At 36.9% G+C, this 17,551-nt stretch overlaps 1 protein-coding gene across 21 annotated transcripts in view; it reads left to right on the plus strand.

The window, feature by feature from the left end:
* Window positions 1–17,551, plus strand: part of LOC124605478 (calcium/calmodulin-dependent protein kinase type II alpha chain) — a 983,452-nt gene that overhangs the window by 801,389 nt on the left and 164,512 nt on the right. For all 21 annotated transcript variants that reach the window (XM_047137200.1, XM_047137224.1, XM_047137250.1 and 18 more), the window contains exon 12: window positions 8,913–9,002. In XM_047137200.1, the coding sequence (XP_046993156.1) occupies window positions 8,913–9,002 (90 nt within the window). The remainder of the gene's footprint in view (window positions 1–8,912; window positions 9,003–17,551) is intronic.

Consider the following 17,551-nt stretch of genomic DNA (forward strand, 5'->3'; position numbering starts at 1 on the left):
CGAGGATAATTGAATGTAGTCGAATTAAGTCGGGTGATGCTGAGGGAATTAGATTAGGAAATGAGACACTTAAAGTAGTAAAGGAGTTTTGCTATTTGGGGAGCAAAATAACTGATGATGGTCGAAGTAGAGAGGATATAAAATGTAGACTGGCAATGGCAAGGAAAGCATTTCTGAAGAAGAGAAATTTGTTAACATGGAGTATAGATTTAAGTGCCAGGAAGTCGTTTCTGAAAGTATTTGTATGGAGTGTAGCCATGTATGGAAGTGTAACATGGACGATAAATAGTTTGGACAAGAAGAGAATAGAAGCTTTCGAAATGTGGTGCTACAGAAGAATGCTGAACATTAGATGGGTAGATCACATAACTAATAAGGAAGTATTGAATAAGATTGGGGAGAAGAGAAGTTTGTGGCACAACTTGACTAGAAGACAGGCTCGGTTGGTAGGACATGTTCTGAGGCATCAAGGGATCACCAATTTAGTATTGGAGGGCAGCGTGGAGGGTAAAAATTGTAGAGGGAGACCAAGAGATGAATACTCTAAGCAGATTCAGAAGGATGTAGGTTGCAGTAGGTACTGGGAGATGATGAAACTTGGACAGGATAGAGTAGCATGGAGAGCTGCATCAAACCAGTCTCAGGACTGAAGAGCACAACAACAACAACCACAAGTTACACCAAACTAGAGCATTTTGCAGTTATAGAATGCACACTTAAATACATATTTTATGGTCTGAGTATGGTCAGATGGTAATCAAAATAAGCTGTTTAAAAAAATTAAATACAACTGTGTGTTGCATGATGTATTTTGTAGACTTTATGAAAACTGTTCAACGCTACCTACCCATAATTGGTGTAATTTATGCTATTTAGGTTGAAGTTGCTTAATGGTTCATGATGTAATAAAATTTGATCAACAAAAGGATGAAACAAAAGTGCTAGAGACAATGTTAAATATGATGTTTGTTGTGAAAAGAAAATTTTTTAATGATTAAAACGCACATGTCAGGTGTTATTACTGCCCTATAGATACGAACTCTCAGTTGTACATGCAACAAAGTTAAAATGTTAAGAGTATGTGGCAATGTAATGGAATGTTGTGAAAAGTAAGCAGACTGCAAATGAATTAACTGATGAAGATGAAGTTACAGATAACATGAAATAGCTAAGTGTGGTGACACTTTGGTAAAATTTTGAATTTATGTGTAACAGGAGCAGTTCCTAATGTAGTCATCTGATCTATATTTTCAACAGTTGCCTTAAATCTCCTTCACAAAATACTGGAACAGTAGACTCACTGACTTTTCCTTTCCAAAATGGACTGTTGCTCCTTACAACCTTCCTTAATAAGACAGTAAACATGAATAAAAATCCAGAATGAAATTCCCACTCTGCAGCATAGTGTGCAGTGATATGAAACATCCAGATAGATTAAAACTGTGTGCCAGACCGAGACTCGAACTTGGGACCTTTGCCTTTCACAGGCAAGTGCTCTACCATCCGAGCAACCCAAGCATGATTCACGTCCCATCCTCACAGCTCTAATTCCACCATTACCTTGTCTCCTACCTTCCAAACTTCACAGAAGCTTTCCTGCAGACCTCACAGAACTGGCACTCCTGGAAGAAAGGTGAGAGCTTCTATGAAGTTTGGGATGTATGAGATGAGGTACTGGTGGAATTAGAGCTATGAGGATGAGTTGTGAGTCGTGCATGGGTAGCTCAGATAGAAGAGCACTTGCCCATGTAGGGCGAGGAAGTTTCATAAATAAAAATTAATTAATTAAACGTAAGGTGGGAAAACTAGTGGAGGAGTATATTGAGAAAAAATTGAAATATTCAGCTATACAATGAGATGACAAAAGTCATGAGATATCTCCTAATGTTGTGTTTGACCTCATTTTGCCCAGTGTAGTGCAACAACTGAATGTCGTATGGATTCAACAAATCGTTGGAAGCCCCTGCAGAAATATATTGTCATGTTGCCTCTGTAGCTATCCATAATTGCAGAAGTGTTGCTGGTGCAGGATTTTGTGCATGAACTGACCTCTCAACTATGTCCCATATCAGTGATCTGGGTGGCCAAATCATTCGCTCAAATTGCACAGAATGTTCTTGAAAACAATCACGAATAATTGTTGGCCTTTGACATGGCACATTGTCATCCAAAAAAATGCCATTGTTGTTTGGTACCATGAAGTCCATGAAAGCTGCAAATGGTCTCCAAGTACCTGAACATAACCATTTCCAGTCAATGATAGCGTCAGTTGGAGCAGAGGGCGCAGTCCATTCCATTTAAACATGATCCACGTAACTGTGGAGCCACCACTAGCTTGCACAGCGCCTTGCTGGTAACTTGGGTCCGAGGCTTCATGGGGTCTGCACTGCACTCAAATCCTACCATCAGCTCTTACCAACTGTAATCAGGACTGATCCGAGCAGGCCATGGCTTTCCAGTCATCTAGGGTCCAACTGATTTGGTAATGGGGCCAGGAGAGGCAGTACAGGCGATGTCATGCCATTAGCAAAGGCACTCAAGTCGGTCATCTGCTGCCATAGCCCATTAATGCCAAATTTTTCTGCATAGTCCTAAGAGATACATTCATTGTATGTGCCACATTTATTTCTATGGTTATTTCACACAGTGTTGCTTGTCTGTTAGCAGCGACAACTCTATGCAGATCCCACTGCTCTCTCTCATTATGTGAAGGCTGTCAGCCACTATGTAGCCCATGGTGAGAGGCTTTCCCTGTAATTTGGTATTCTCAGCATGCTCATGACACTGTGACCTCAGAATATTGAATTCCCTAACAATTTCTGAAATGGAATGACCCATGCATCGAGCTCCAACAACCATTTCACATTCAAAGTCTGTTAATTCCCATCATGTGGCCATAATCACACCAGAAACTTTTTCACATGCATCACCTGAGAACAAAGGACAAGTCCACCAATGCAGTGCCCTTTATACCTTGTGTATGCAATACTACTGCCATCTGTATAATTGCATACTGCTGTCCCATGACTTCTGTCATCTCAGCATACATTGTGTCAGCCAGTTACTTTTCTAAACACATCTGTAAAAAAGTACTTTAACCAATTCCAGATCAGTCAAACTTGAAAAAAATATCAAACAATGGAAAATCCAGCATGGAATGTAACAATACTATGAAAAGGAAAGTTGCACTTACCATATAGTGGAGATGCTGAGTTGCAGATAGGCACAGCAAAAAGACTGGCACAAATAAAGTTTTCGGCTCTTGAAGGCTTCGTCAAAAACACACACGCAAGTGCGCGCATGCGCGCGCACACACACACACACACACACACACACACACACACACAGTGTGGTTGCAGTTGCCCGAGACTGTAGTCATGTGTGTGTGTGAGTAGCATTTGTGTGTGTGTGATCTATTTTTGACGAGATCTTTATTTGTGAGAGTCTTTCTGTTGTGCCTATCTGCGACTCAGCATCTCTGCTATATCGTGAGTACCAACTTTCCTTTTCATAATGTTGAAAAAAATCATCTGCAGAGATATTAATAAAGGTAGTGTAGGATAATTGTAGGAAACTCACTGAAGAACAGGGCCTAGCATAGTCTTATATAGGACAGAATTTTCCTTAATTTTTGCATACGTCATTCCCCTGGACTATGGATCTTGAAAGATTTAACTACCTAATACATTTACTCATACCTCCATCACTCACTTAGTAGATGCAAGTAGCGCACATCCTTACAGCTAGTGTGTCTGTTGGCTATTTATGTAACTAATAGTATGTTGCCACCTGGTAAATAAATGTTTTCTCTGGTATCAGTTAATGTTTATTAATAAAGTTAAATAGGCAAAAACTAAAATTTCATTCCTCGGTGAAAGAGGAGAATGGATTACAAAAACTGGAACTTGAAACCAATCAGAGATTAATGGAGGAGGTTATCTTGGAGGTTGGTGGGGTGAGGTGTAACAAAACTTGATAAGATAAGTAAGTCGGCTGTTACCAGAACACCAGTAATTTTATTGGGTTTGAAACCTTTGGTTAAACAGTTTTATTGTTCATAGTACATTAACCATTCCCGTACTTTGTCTAGTTCAATCTCTGGAATGTGGACGATCTTGAATTTGCCAGTATCTAAGCATAAAGAGTTAAAATCGTTACAGCTTCATAATAAGATTATACAGAATCCTTGGAGTGTCTGTGTTAATTTTCATTCCTACAGTAAAGCCTGTTGCCAGTATATGGACTTCAATGCAATATAGTGTCATCCATAGGTTGCATATGCAGGAAACAACTTTATAGTCTAATTTTCTTCCCAAGAATGAAGATTGAAAAGGCATCCGAAGTACACAATTTCAAAACTATACTTGATATTTTGGATATCCTGTACTTTCATTACTCTAATTATTAAGAAGTCTTGTTTACTAAGTGATTAAGTAATGAAATTATTCTCCTCATAAAACAAATCTTCTCCACTTAGTGTCAATACCAAAGCAGTCAAACAATGAAAATTTGGGATGCAATAACAACAATGTGAGTTAGGATAGATTGCTACTTGCAATACTGGAGAGGCACTGAATGGCAGACAGGCACATGAAACGTATGTTTAAAAGAAGACTAAGCTATGGGACAATATCCTTCATGTGATTTAGAAAAACACACAATGGGAGGGGGATTGAGGCTGCAGAGATAAGGAAAACATGCAAGGCAGGATTTGAGGTTTGAATAATATTGGGAGATCTGAGAAGAGGAGACAGCTCTCTTATATTTGTTGTTTACTCTTCTTTTTTTTTTTTAGCTACAGTGATGTGGTTGGCATTTGTATGAGTAGTAACTGCACCAAAGCTGGGAAATGGTGAGTCATTAGTTTTCATGGTATACGAAATTCCGGTGTGGTTGTATGGAACAGGTCTTACATGTGGGATTATCCACAGTGAAATGTCCCTTACATTGTAGGTTTGGAACCAGAGGATGTGTAGGAATGCACTAATATATGGTGTAAGTGTTTTGCACAATGAAATATTAATGAAAACAAGAGTTTTGGCTGGATATCCCTTATTGTAAGGCGTGGTAAGAAGTGAAACACATTAGAAATGAAACAAAAAAGTAAAAATAAGTTTGAAATAAAGGAAAATTATGATTTACAATAAAAGTCATTTATTTTGTGAGGGAGATACTTAGCTAATGTTTAGATATACAGTGTGATAGGCAGTGTAGGATAATTGTAGGAAACTCACTGAAGAACAGGGCCTAGCATAGTCTTATATAGGACAGAATTTTCCTTAATTTTTGTCATACGTCATTCCCCTGAACTATGGATCATGAAAGATTTGACTACCTAATACATTTACTCATACCTCCATCACTCACTTAGTAGATGCAAGTAGCCCACATCCTTACAGCTAGTGTGTTGGTTGGCTATTTATGTAACTAACAGTAGGTTGCCACCTGGTAAATAAATGTTTTCTCTGGTATCAGTTAATGTTTATTAATAAAGATAAATAGGCAAAAACTAAAATTTCATTCCTCGGTGAAAGAGGAGAATGGATTACAAAAACTGGAACTTGAAACCAATCAGAGATTAATGGAGGAGGTTATCTTGGAGGTTGGTGGGGTGAGGTATAACACAACTTGATAAGATAAGTAAGTTGGCTGTTACCAGAACAGCAATACCATCATAATTTTCATTGGCTCTGGCATTCCTCACTTCCAATCACCCATAAGCTTCCACTGTTGAGTAGTGTTTTGTGTCATAAATATAAATGAAAGGAAGGAAGGTTACAGTTTAACATTCCATCTACAACAAGGTCATAAGGGACAGTGCACATGAGGAATAGGATAGACGTGTGTGTGTGTGTGTGTGTGTGTGTGTGTGTGTGTGTGTGTGTGTGTGTGTGTGTGTGTGGAGGGGGGCGGGTGTAGAGAATAGGCAATGTCCTTGTCAAAGCAACTATCCTGGCATTCCCCTTAATGAAATTAAGGAAAGCACTGAAAACCTAAATCTCAAAGTCTCAACAGGACTCTGAACCACACTCCTGCTGAATATGAATGTTAAAATAGTAAAGATCAAAAGAAGGCCCAAAAACTAATTTTCTTTCACCACAAGTAAATCCATTTCAAATTTCCTCCTTTCAGTCCATGAAAAAAGACATGTACCTTCACATAGATCTCCATAAGTGAGGACATTCTTGGATGTTTCAATCAAATGGCAACTTTATTCTATCTCCCAGAACTGAATTTTCACATGATGATTGGCCTCACTTATTGCAGAATATTACACCATATTCTCAGTCAAGTTTACTAAAAGTTAATACATCTGCTATGAAACATAGAAGGTCAATAATAATTGAAATATTGCTGATCAAAACTGATTTCAAATAAAAATGAAAGATTATGCTCATCCTGTTACATCCATTTATGTTTCAGAAAACAGTAACATATATCTTCATTTCAAAGGTCGAAATATGAGGTTACAAACCTTTAAATGACCGTATATAGTCAACCAAGTAAAGTATGTCCTGTCCTTTCTTGATGCATCTACAACTGGATAATAAAAAAATTAATATTTGTAGGTACAATAAATTGTTACACACAGTAAAATATGATGTGTTGGAGAGCTCAGCTACATTTTCAAAGTCAATACTTGTGGTCTGCAAGAAAATTTTTACAGAAGTATTGACACTGTTCTTTTTTATGTTTGCACAGTATATGAAAAGAAAAGAGGTGCTAAACAGCAGCAATCAGTCATGTAGAAAGAATGACAAGTTGTTCAGCTTCCATGATTGCGTGTGTGTGTGTGTGTGTATGTGTGTGTGTGAGAGAGAGAGAGGGGGGGGGGGGCTCTGAGAAACCTGAAACTTTAGTGAGGTTTTCATTCTTGTTCATCTGCCTGTTATTTACTCAGCATCTCAACTATACCATGAATTGTTGTTACCTTTACTTCTTCCAGAAAGTTGTATTACAAATACATGTACCACAGACACTCTCTGCATCAAGAAACTGTACTATGCATTTTTTCCCCCCTGAGGGTATCTGTCAGTTACATTGAGCTATTCACAGTAGATTGATTTCTACCTGGTCTAGAGTACACAAGCCTGAGTACAGAAAAAAAAGATTATAACATTAACTTACTTAAAAATGGCTAATTATCAAGGAAACTGAGACCTGATTGCAGAATTTGTTATACGGAAGAGAGATGTGGAACATAAGAACTAATTGTTCATACTCTTAAGGGTACTGGTAATTAGGTAAAGTTAACTGGAAAAAGATGTAAATATGAGAAGAAATGTAAAAGGATTTGAGGAAAATAAACATTAAGAATGAAAGTGAACATACCGTTGATACCATTCCAAACTGTAATATAAAGATAATAATAAATTAAATCTGATATAAATTGCAAGAATCTATGGAGTCATTATTTATACACTCATGATAGTTATTTTCATAAATACATTATCCGCCTCCACAGCCAAGTTTGTTAAAAGCATACTTGAGCACTGGTATTCAGCTTGGCAGTAGACAGTCTGAGTCCTGGTGGTGAAAAATATTTAAAATATTATTATAACCTCTGGCTGACTGCAAGTGGAGGAGAGATGGTTCCTCTTCATCACACTCTCCACTGTAAAGTTCTAGGTTAAATTTCAAGTTTCACCACAGTGTCTTGCAGAATGGGACATGTGACATTGTTCATCGTGATCCATCTCCCGATCTGTTGGGTAGGCATGATTAGTTCATTATTCTTTTGGTGTTAGGATTAGGTTATGTGCTGCCACATCTCATCATCATAATCAACAAGAAAATTGTAGCACTACACTACCCACACTTTCATCAGAGTGGGTACATTTGCCACCTGAGATGCAAGCTGGCACAGTGATGTCAAATGGAAAGACTTGAACAGTGCTGTGAGATGTATAAGCTCATCATCATTCTCCTAATATTAAAGTTTCTCAGATAACAAATAATAAGAACATAAAAGTCATTTAATTTCGGAATACGCTCCACAAGCAAATAAATATCTGTGTGTGGTGTTTTACAACATCTCAGTATAAGTAGAAAGCAAAATTTCAACATAATTTTCTATCTAGAGAAATGCAGAAATAATTAGGCCCATCATCTATTACAAAATAGTGTGGTTATGTTAGATAATTAGGAAAGAGAAAAAACAATAGCCTAGTTAAATTCATGCCTGAGTTTTCATCAATAAACTTCCACTCTTCTACATTTCTGCACATTGATGTACCATCATCACTTTCTCAATTCTTTTATGATGTGCTTTTTTAAAAGTTTGCAATTTTCATTGCATGTTATAAGTTGAAATGTTGTATAGGTTAGTTATTTCCTTAGCTATACACTACATATATAAATTGTTGATGCTCTTGGCCTTAATTAACTTTATACTCCAAATTATTATGAAGCAACGGACAATAAAGACTTACTAGCATAATTGGTCTGACACACACATATTTTTTACTGTACAACTCTTTAATTGTTTGCTTAATATTGTCTTGAATTGTTAAAATAATCATATAAAGCTTTCTATTAATTTTTTCATAAATGTTCTTGTAATTAGTATTTGGTATTGATAATCCAAGAAAAAGAGTGTGAATTTAACAAAGAAATTTAATCATTATGTAATGAAGATGATAACTCCACTCAGTAGACAATTCTAGAAATGTCAGAATATCCTACAAGAATAATTTTCATGCAAATAACAGGATACAGACAACAGGCTGTTACCTTATTTTATTTAAGCCTGCTAATATCTGACAAATATCTGTTGCCTGTAAAGTGTGTTCCATCACTTTTTTTTAGATATTATGGTCACTAAATTCATGCATTTTTATCCAATGACAGATGCATGTAAAATAAAGGTTTTGAATGTCAGTCTGTTCAGGCATCTTGTGTTTTTGTCTTAGGTCGCAGTATCATTACCAAAAAGAGCGATGGGTCCCAAGTAAAGGAATCAACAGACAGCAGCACAACTCTGGAAGACGATGATGTTAAAGGTAAGAAAATGATTTCATGTAATACTGTAATTTCATTTAAATGAGGTAAAAGTTTACAAAACTTACAGTTCTGGAAAAGGAAGTTTTGGAAACAGAGAAGGAAATTAACAAAGGTCTGGATGTAGAAAATTTTTCAGAGGAGACTGGAATAGCTGTAACATAAGCATGATGCTGCAATTAATATTTATACCATAAGAAGACAGGACCAAGGAGCTCTGGCATGGTTCTTCCAAAGTTGATAGCTTACCTATTACATTTGAGCATTCTACTCATATAATATTTGCAGTGTAGGAGTTAGTGAGTATAGCAAGTATTAATGTAGTAATTTAATACTACTTTCTTTTCTGTTTCTTCTTTGTTTGCTTTGCATGATTAATAGACTAATAGAATTCAAACTGCATAGATTCAATACCATACATAACTTTAAAATATATCAGAATGTCATTTCTGTTTTTACAGGACAGAGCCTTTGTGTGTGTTTGTGAGCTAGGCATGCCACAGAGATTGCTTTCAGCAAAGTTGCTGTAATCTGAAACAGTACAATGTGACACCTGTTTTGTAGTATTTTCTGCTACCTCAAGATTGTCTTCTAAAATAGGGTCATATTTTTACACAATTTTACTGCTTGGCTTAATGCAGTGTTGAAATTTTATTTTATACATCATGTCTGAATTAAATGAAAATTTTCATAATTGATGTAATCATACATAGCTGTGTTGTTTGTTGTGACTGAATTTCATTAGCGTACCTGCACAAGATTTGCTATTTCCTCTGTTCTACTATGGGAAATTCATTAAAGTGAATGATCTTAACTGAAGTTTGTATAGCTATTGCTGTTAGTATTTCACTTGTACTGTTATTCACTTTATTTTTTATGTCTTGGAATGCTGTAGCTTAGTAATTCTGCAGCAAATATACTCTCAATCCAAATATAATAAATTAGCAGAATGAAAGGTACTCATATCACATCTTTGATATTGAATTTATAGGCTGTTTACCAACATTTACATAATAACCAGAATTTATTGTATAAAAGAGGACCAAACTTATTCAGTGCTCTTAAGGCTGAATAGAGAATAGGAAATCTGACTAGTAGGAGAGAAATAATGAAACTATGCTAATGTACATTAAAGGAAGAAGTGGCTGAAGAGTTATTGGGACCAAAAGACTTAATTGTAAAATATGAGTGTTATAAGTTGAGCCTTTTTCTGTATTTAGATTACACAGTGCAACATATCATTAAAAATTTAAAACCAAGCTAAAAATTCATAACTTTTTTCCCCTCCTTTCCTTCTTTAAAAGCAGTATTGGAATGCTAACTATAGCATTTACTTATTCGATTAATGTTGCTGAAACTACAATGACATATTTGTTCCAGTGCCAGTTGGATGAATATCTTGTTAACCTTAATACTACATTATTATCATGAATTGAAAGCATGAAATAATTTATAATATTAGCTCCCTGTCTCTAGAGAAAGCTAATAAAGCATATGGAAATATTTATACAATCTTGTTTCGCGAAAATCTCTCTGTATCTTGAAAACTCTAAAGAAATAGGTGCAGGCACTCCATAATAGCATATTTTAAGTGTGAATTGATAAGTATCTGCTGGTAACTGTCCTTATTGAGCAGTGTTGGCAAGGTTGGTTTGCATTTCAGGACTTGAATTTGTACTCATAGGTATTACAGTCAGTTATGTTTTAATGTCTATCAGTCTGTCTACATATGTACTCTACAATCTGTTGTGAAGTACATGGTAGAGGGTATGACCCATTGTACCAGTGGTACAATGTCACTTGACATTTGATTACAGAGAATGAATGTGAAATAACAGATGCAGTGAAACTTACTGACAGAGTAAAACTGTTTTCTAAACTCAGATCTCGAATCCAAATCTTTACCCTCTGCAGAGAGATCTCTTGTTGCCAAGAGAATTCTATGCAAGAAGCAAGAATCTGGATTTGAGTAAAAGTCCCAGATCAGCACACAGTTCCAACTCGTCAAGTAGTTTTACTTTGGCGCACATTCCTATGCATTCTAGCAAAAGCGGCATTAGGCACACCTGCATGCAATCCCCCCCCCCCCCCTTTCCCCTCACTGTGTCACTCACACTTGTACACTGTCACTCTCCTTTGCTCACTCTCTATCTGGCTGTTTCCAATATTTCTTAGGGATTCATTCTTCTGTCTCTTCATTTCACAACATCCAATCCTTTCAAGTGTAGTGATCTGCCAGTTGTCATTATAAGAAGAAAGAAAACTGAGTGTGTGCACCTGTTAGCATTTTCTCCTGCAATACATGGAGAGCTCTGTAAAATTCTTTCACTGTCTCCTGTCTCCATGTTAGTTGTTAAGACTCCTAGTGTGTATTGTGCCACTAGTGGAATAACATTATGGTGGTCATTTCATACATATATTATTTGTAAAATTATGGATAATCAAGTGGAACATATATATTAACTTCTTGACTGCCAGCACAGTGTGCACTTTTACTCTTTTTCTGATGGTAGCTCATTTTATATAGTGGTTGTTGCAGTACAAGTCCTCAAGAATTTTGTTAATACTCCCACTTTATACCAGTGACAATGGATTGTAACTGTAGTTTTGGTTTTTGTGGTGCAGGATAATGGCCGCAGTCTGAAATCTGCTGATAGTGCCCAGGTGGATGATGAAATATAGAAACATTGATTTTAAAAATTTTAACTGTCCAACTGTAGCAAAGTGACTTTAAACTTTTAAAAATAGATTCTAAGAACTGACATGCCATATTGTAGCTATACGAAAACACCCTATAGGGACAATAAGAAACACAGTTGAAGAGATAGCAGCTGGCTGGTCGTGGAACAGTAACTCTGAGTGTAAACAGACCAATCAGTGTTCAGCTGCCTTATCAAACAGCTTTCTGGAATCTCTATAATCTGAATCATATGTGTGGCCATTAATTGTTCTACTTCATTACAATCTATTAATTGTGCCACTTCTTATATTCATTTCATAAGAGTATTACTTACATGTACCTTTTATTTTCATATATTCACTCCTTCATTTGGCTTATGTAGCACCAGGAGTTGTTATATTCCTCTTTCAAATTACTGCTCTGGAGAAAGAGCATTCAGCATGTAAGCAAAATTGCTATTCTTTTGCATTCTATCTGGCATTTAGCACTTCATCTCAAAGGTGAATGACGGCCCATCCTCTCAATCATTGTCAGATCCTAAGCAAGAAGTCTGCAGTCTCTTAATTTCCACATTTGTTCACTTTGGCTGAATTAACAGTAGATACTTGGTAAAAATGGCTGTTTTGGTAGTAGCCAATTGGTAAATGAATAAATGAAGTTTAGAACTTCATAAGTCTGCATTCATGTTGGTATGTTAATTTTATAAATACGTGCATCATAAGTGGTGTCAGCACATTTCTTTATTATGTTTCCATTTTCTCCCATGATATACCATCAAACATATTCAAAGGTATTAGCTTTACAAATTTTCCTTTTATACGCCCCAAGTTACTGTAATAATAGGTGTGTTCTCATTTATGATATGCTAGGCAATGGCACCATGACTTGACTGTAGATCACATGGAAAGTTGTGTCACTTTTATTTTCATTATTGTTACTGCATTACAAACTGTATGTTTGGTAAGTATGATGATCTGCACACCTTTATCAAATGCTTGTTTTGCAGTTTTGTGTGTTTTTGTCGGCTGATTCTAAAAATTTAAGCAGTTAACTTTCTTGATTTTAGTTGCAGAAGTAAAAAAAAGACATAGTGAATAAAGACATTTATTTTGTATGTCCCTTCTTCTACTTTGTATTGTTACTGTTGTATCAAGTGCATACAGTTAAGTGAGACAACAAGTTTCCAGGGTAAAAGGCAAGCATTTGTGCAACATCAAGGAAAAAATAAATAAATAAATTGAAAGAAGTGTGGAAGAAGCAGGTGGAAAGAAGGGAAACTGCATGGTGGTGCAATATGTCAGAGTCTCTGTTGTTATTTCTTATTTTCTATAAACTTGTTGCTGAGAATTTATAAATACTGCCATAAATTATTCATAGGATCATTTAATTTCCTGTCTCTCATACTTTTTATTTGACCATTTTAATTTTCATACTTCATATTTCCAGATGGGTCATCTTTGAGTCTCAACTGTAGTTGTGGTTATTACTCCCTCCTGTGTGTTTGATTACTACCTTATTAACTGCAAGAGTGTTTCTCTTCATCTTCATTAATCCTCAAATATGTTCTCTTCTTGCCTCAGGTGACCATCATTTTGTAAGCTCTACTCTTCTTCAACTGGATAATCTTCACCTGATGTCAGTCCAACTCATTTTCTCCTTGTGTTTCTACCATACTATGCCCCCTCCCCTCTTTTCTTCATTCTCCTTCCTTCTACACTCTCCTCCTCCTCTGTCCTTCCAGTTCCCCTCTCCCCCCCACCCCCTCCCACCCCCTCCCCACTCACCCTCCCACCACTCCCTCCCCCCTCCCCCTCCCCCCTCCCTCCCTCCCTCTCTGCTCTCCTTACCATGTGGCGGAGGCAAAATATTTAAGAATTATATAATCATACACACATTATAAACAGAAAAATTTAACCACTGTATGTGTGTATCACACTGCAAAAAGCTGAAAGTACTGTAAGCCTCCATATATTATAGAGGGTGTGCTGAAAAGTAAAGCCTTTAAATTTTTTATGTGAAAACTCTTAAAGATTTGTAAATGAAAAAGTGTTGTTCACATTTTACACTATTGGTCATTAAAATTGCTACACCAAGAAGAAATGCAGATGATAAATGGGTATTCATTGGACAAATACATTATACTAGAACTGACGTGATTACATTTTCATGCAATTTGGGTGCACAGATCCTGATAAATCAGTACCCAGGACTACCACCCCTGGCCGTAATAATGGCCTTGATATGCCTGGGCATTGAGTCAAACAGAGCCTGCATGGCGTGTACAGGTACAGCTGCCCATGCAGCTTCAACACAATACCACAGTTCATCAAGAGTAGTGACTGGTGTATTGTGGCGAGCCAGTTGCTCAGCCCCCATTGACCAGACGTTTTCAATTGGTGAGAGATCTGGAGAAAGTGCTGGCCAGGGCAGCAGTCGAACATTTTCTGTATCCAGAAAGGCCCATACAGGACCTGCGATATGCGGTTGTGCATTATCCTGCTGAAATGTAGGGTTTTGCAGGGATCGAATGAAGGATAGAGCCACAGGTCGTAACACATTTGAAATGTAATGCCCACTGTTCAAAGTGCCGTCAATGCAAACAAGAGGTGACCAAGACGTGTAACCAATGGTACCCCATACCATCACGCCGGGTGATATGCCTGTATGGCGATGACAAATACATGCTTCCAATGTGCATTCACCGCGATGTCGCCAAACATGGATGCGACCATCTTGATGCTGTAAACAGAACCTGGATTCATCTGAAAAAATGACGTTTTGCCATTTGTGCAGCCAGGTTCATTGCTGAGTACACCATCGCAGGCGCTCCTGTCTGTGATGCAGTGTCAAGGGTAACCGCAGCCATGGTCTCTGAGCTGATAGTCCATGCTGCTGCTAACATCGTCGAACTGTTCGTGCAGATGGTTGTTGTCTTACAAATGTCCCCATCTGTTGACTCAGGGATCAAGACATGGCTGCACGATCCGTTACAGCCATGTGGATAATATGCCTGTCATCTCGACTGCTAGTGATACGAGCCCATTGGGATCCAGCACGGCGTTCTGTATTACCCTCCTGAACCCACCAATTCCATATTCTGCTAACAGTCATTGGATCTCGACCAACGCGAGCAGCAATGGTGCGATACGATAACCGCAATCGCGATAGGCTATAATCCGACCTTTATCAAAGTCGGAAACATGATGGTACGCATTTCTCATCCTTACACGAGGCATCAAAACAACATTTCACCAGGCAACACAGGTCAACTGCTGTTTGTGTATGAGAAATTGATTGGAAACTTTCCTCATGTCAGCATGTTGTAGGTGTCGCCACCGGTGCCAACCTTGTGTGAATGCTCTGAAAAGCTAATTATTTGCATATCACAGCAATTTTAATGGCCAGTAGTGTACATCTCCGTTTTTCATGTCTACATATTTGCCTCCATCTGCCACCAAAAGGCTCACAGTTGTAGTGTGCAACATGGCAGTATGTAATGTAACTGTCGGTACATGAGCAACAGTGTGTTTTAATCTAGTTTTTAATTTGAAGAGTTTGCCCACACATGGGGCATTCTCTTCTCCAGCATGGCAATTCCATACCAGACCTGAGTGCTGCGACAACTGAAACAGTCTGACACATTGGATTCACTGTCATCCATCATCCTGCATACAGTCCTGACTTGGCACCATCAAATTTTCATCTGTTTCCAGAACTTAAAGAACACCTTCAAGAACTTCACTTTGATAGTGATTAAGTGGTCCAAGCAGAGGTGAGGTTGTAGCTATGTCGATGAAGTTAAATATTCTACACATCAACAAGCTGCTCTCTTGTTGGGAAAAATGCGTTTGTTGCCAGGGCAACAATGCTGAGAAATAAATATGCAGACATGAAGAATAAAGATGTAGAATGTTAATAAAGTTTATTTTAGTTAAAAAATTTTAGAGTTTTTCACATTATGAAATTCTGTGGCATTACTTTTCAACACAATCTCATAAATTAAATTACTGCAATACTTCTACTGATTAACAATGAATAATGAGTATAAAATGGAAATGTGCTGTAGTTTGTAACATGTAGTGCAAAGTGTAAACTTTCCTTTCACCCTTTTATCTATTATTCTATTTGAAGGGCCACACTGTAATCAAGACTAAAACATGTGGTAACTTTTGTTTTTGTGCTCCAGTGTCTGATTCATGTTAATTACAGGATTGCTCTGTCTCTTTTGGAATATTGTTAAGGACATTTTTTTCTTATAGGTAATTTAAGTTCTGATATTTAAATTTCTTCTCACATTTCCAAACTTAACCATGGGCTCTAAATTACCAACAAGTCTGAAGTAATGCAAGTATTGAATCTATTTTCTTAGTGCAGGTGGTAATTCTACAAGTCTACAGTGCATAGATATTTAGGTACTCCATATCAAATTTCTGATCACAATAATTTCAGATTATTGTTAGCACATCATATGTGCCCATTACTGGATGAACTTTAAACATGAAGGTGTTTTTGTTTATTCCTTGCTTCACTGCACTTATTTACTTTAAACCAGTACAAGGTGACCTCTTTTAAACTGCTTCTTAGCTCCCCAGACTTCAAATGTCCCACTTCATTATGTTAATCTTAAATTTTATACATTTTCTATATTGGCACACTGCCTTTTGCCACGGGAAGTTCCACCTGGTATCCTGTTGAGACAAATTTTATTTTGACAGTATTTTACTAAGTAGTCATCTTTTATGAGCTAAAGTGGTCACTTTCCCCAAGCCTGGTCTTAACAAATGGCTCTGAGCACTATGGGACTTAACACTGGTCTTAACACTTTAGTGTTTTAGTTTTTCCATGTAATCAGTGTCTCCTAAAAATAATTATTCCTGATCGCTTGGCCTGAAGTGGTACTTGTTACCAATAGAAAATTGGCTGTAGAGGTATCCATTCTCATATGAAACAATTGTTCTTTTTTATCAGAAAAATACTGGGCATTGTAGACTGAAACTTTAGAAGACAGGCAATACTATTCTAAGATTATAGTGCATTGTTGAGAAAGGGGATGGACAATACTGCAACAAAACTGTTGATACTTTCACTATTTTGCAACTTTTTTTTTTTTTTTTAAGCAAGAAACATGCTGTATCATTGATGAACAATGCTCATTTATTAGAGTAACTTCTTTATTGAAAAGTCACTTTTGTTTTTTGTATGTTCAACACTATTCACAATTATAAATACCAATATATATCAATATTATGAGAAGGAAAGTTGTATCTGTTGCTCAGCATCTCCACTATATGGTGAGTAGCAACTTTCCTTCTCATAATATTGTTACATTCCATCCTGGATTTTCCATTTATCATGTTTGTGTATGTTTATTTCCTCTCTTTTAGCTACTTGCAGCTTCTACATCTACATAATTATGTACTCAGCAAGCCACTGTGTAGTGAATGGTGGAGGCTGTTTTGTACCGATGTTAGGAGATTTCTGTCCTACTACATTCATGTACTGAGTGAGGGGAAAATGACTGTTTAGTATGTTTGTATATTCCATAAGCTCTATTATCTTATTCTAATGGTTTCTACATGAAATATACAATGGTAGCAGCAAAATCACGACACAGGTTTCTCAAATACGAGTTCTGTATATTTATCCAACACGGTTTGATAAGGGCAATATCACTTTTCTTCCAAAGATTCTCATTACAATTTTGTGAACATATCTATTACACTCTGGTTTATTTGACTTCACATCATCCTAGTTGCACATCCTTGAGTTCATTCAAGTCCTGATATCCTGCCACCATGATAAGTATTTCAAATGTTGTAGCAGCACTCTAGAATGAGTTGTAACTGCCTCTTGTATGTGATTTCCGGTACA

The sequence above is a fragment of the Schistocerca americana genome, chromosome 1 (genome assembly GCF_021461395.2).
Source record: "Schistocerca americana isolate TAMUIC-IGC-003095 chromosome 1, iqSchAmer2.1, whole genome shotgun sequence".
Taxonomy (NCBI): domain Eukaryota; kingdom Metazoa; phylum Arthropoda; class Insecta; order Orthoptera; family Acrididae; genus Schistocerca; species Schistocerca americana.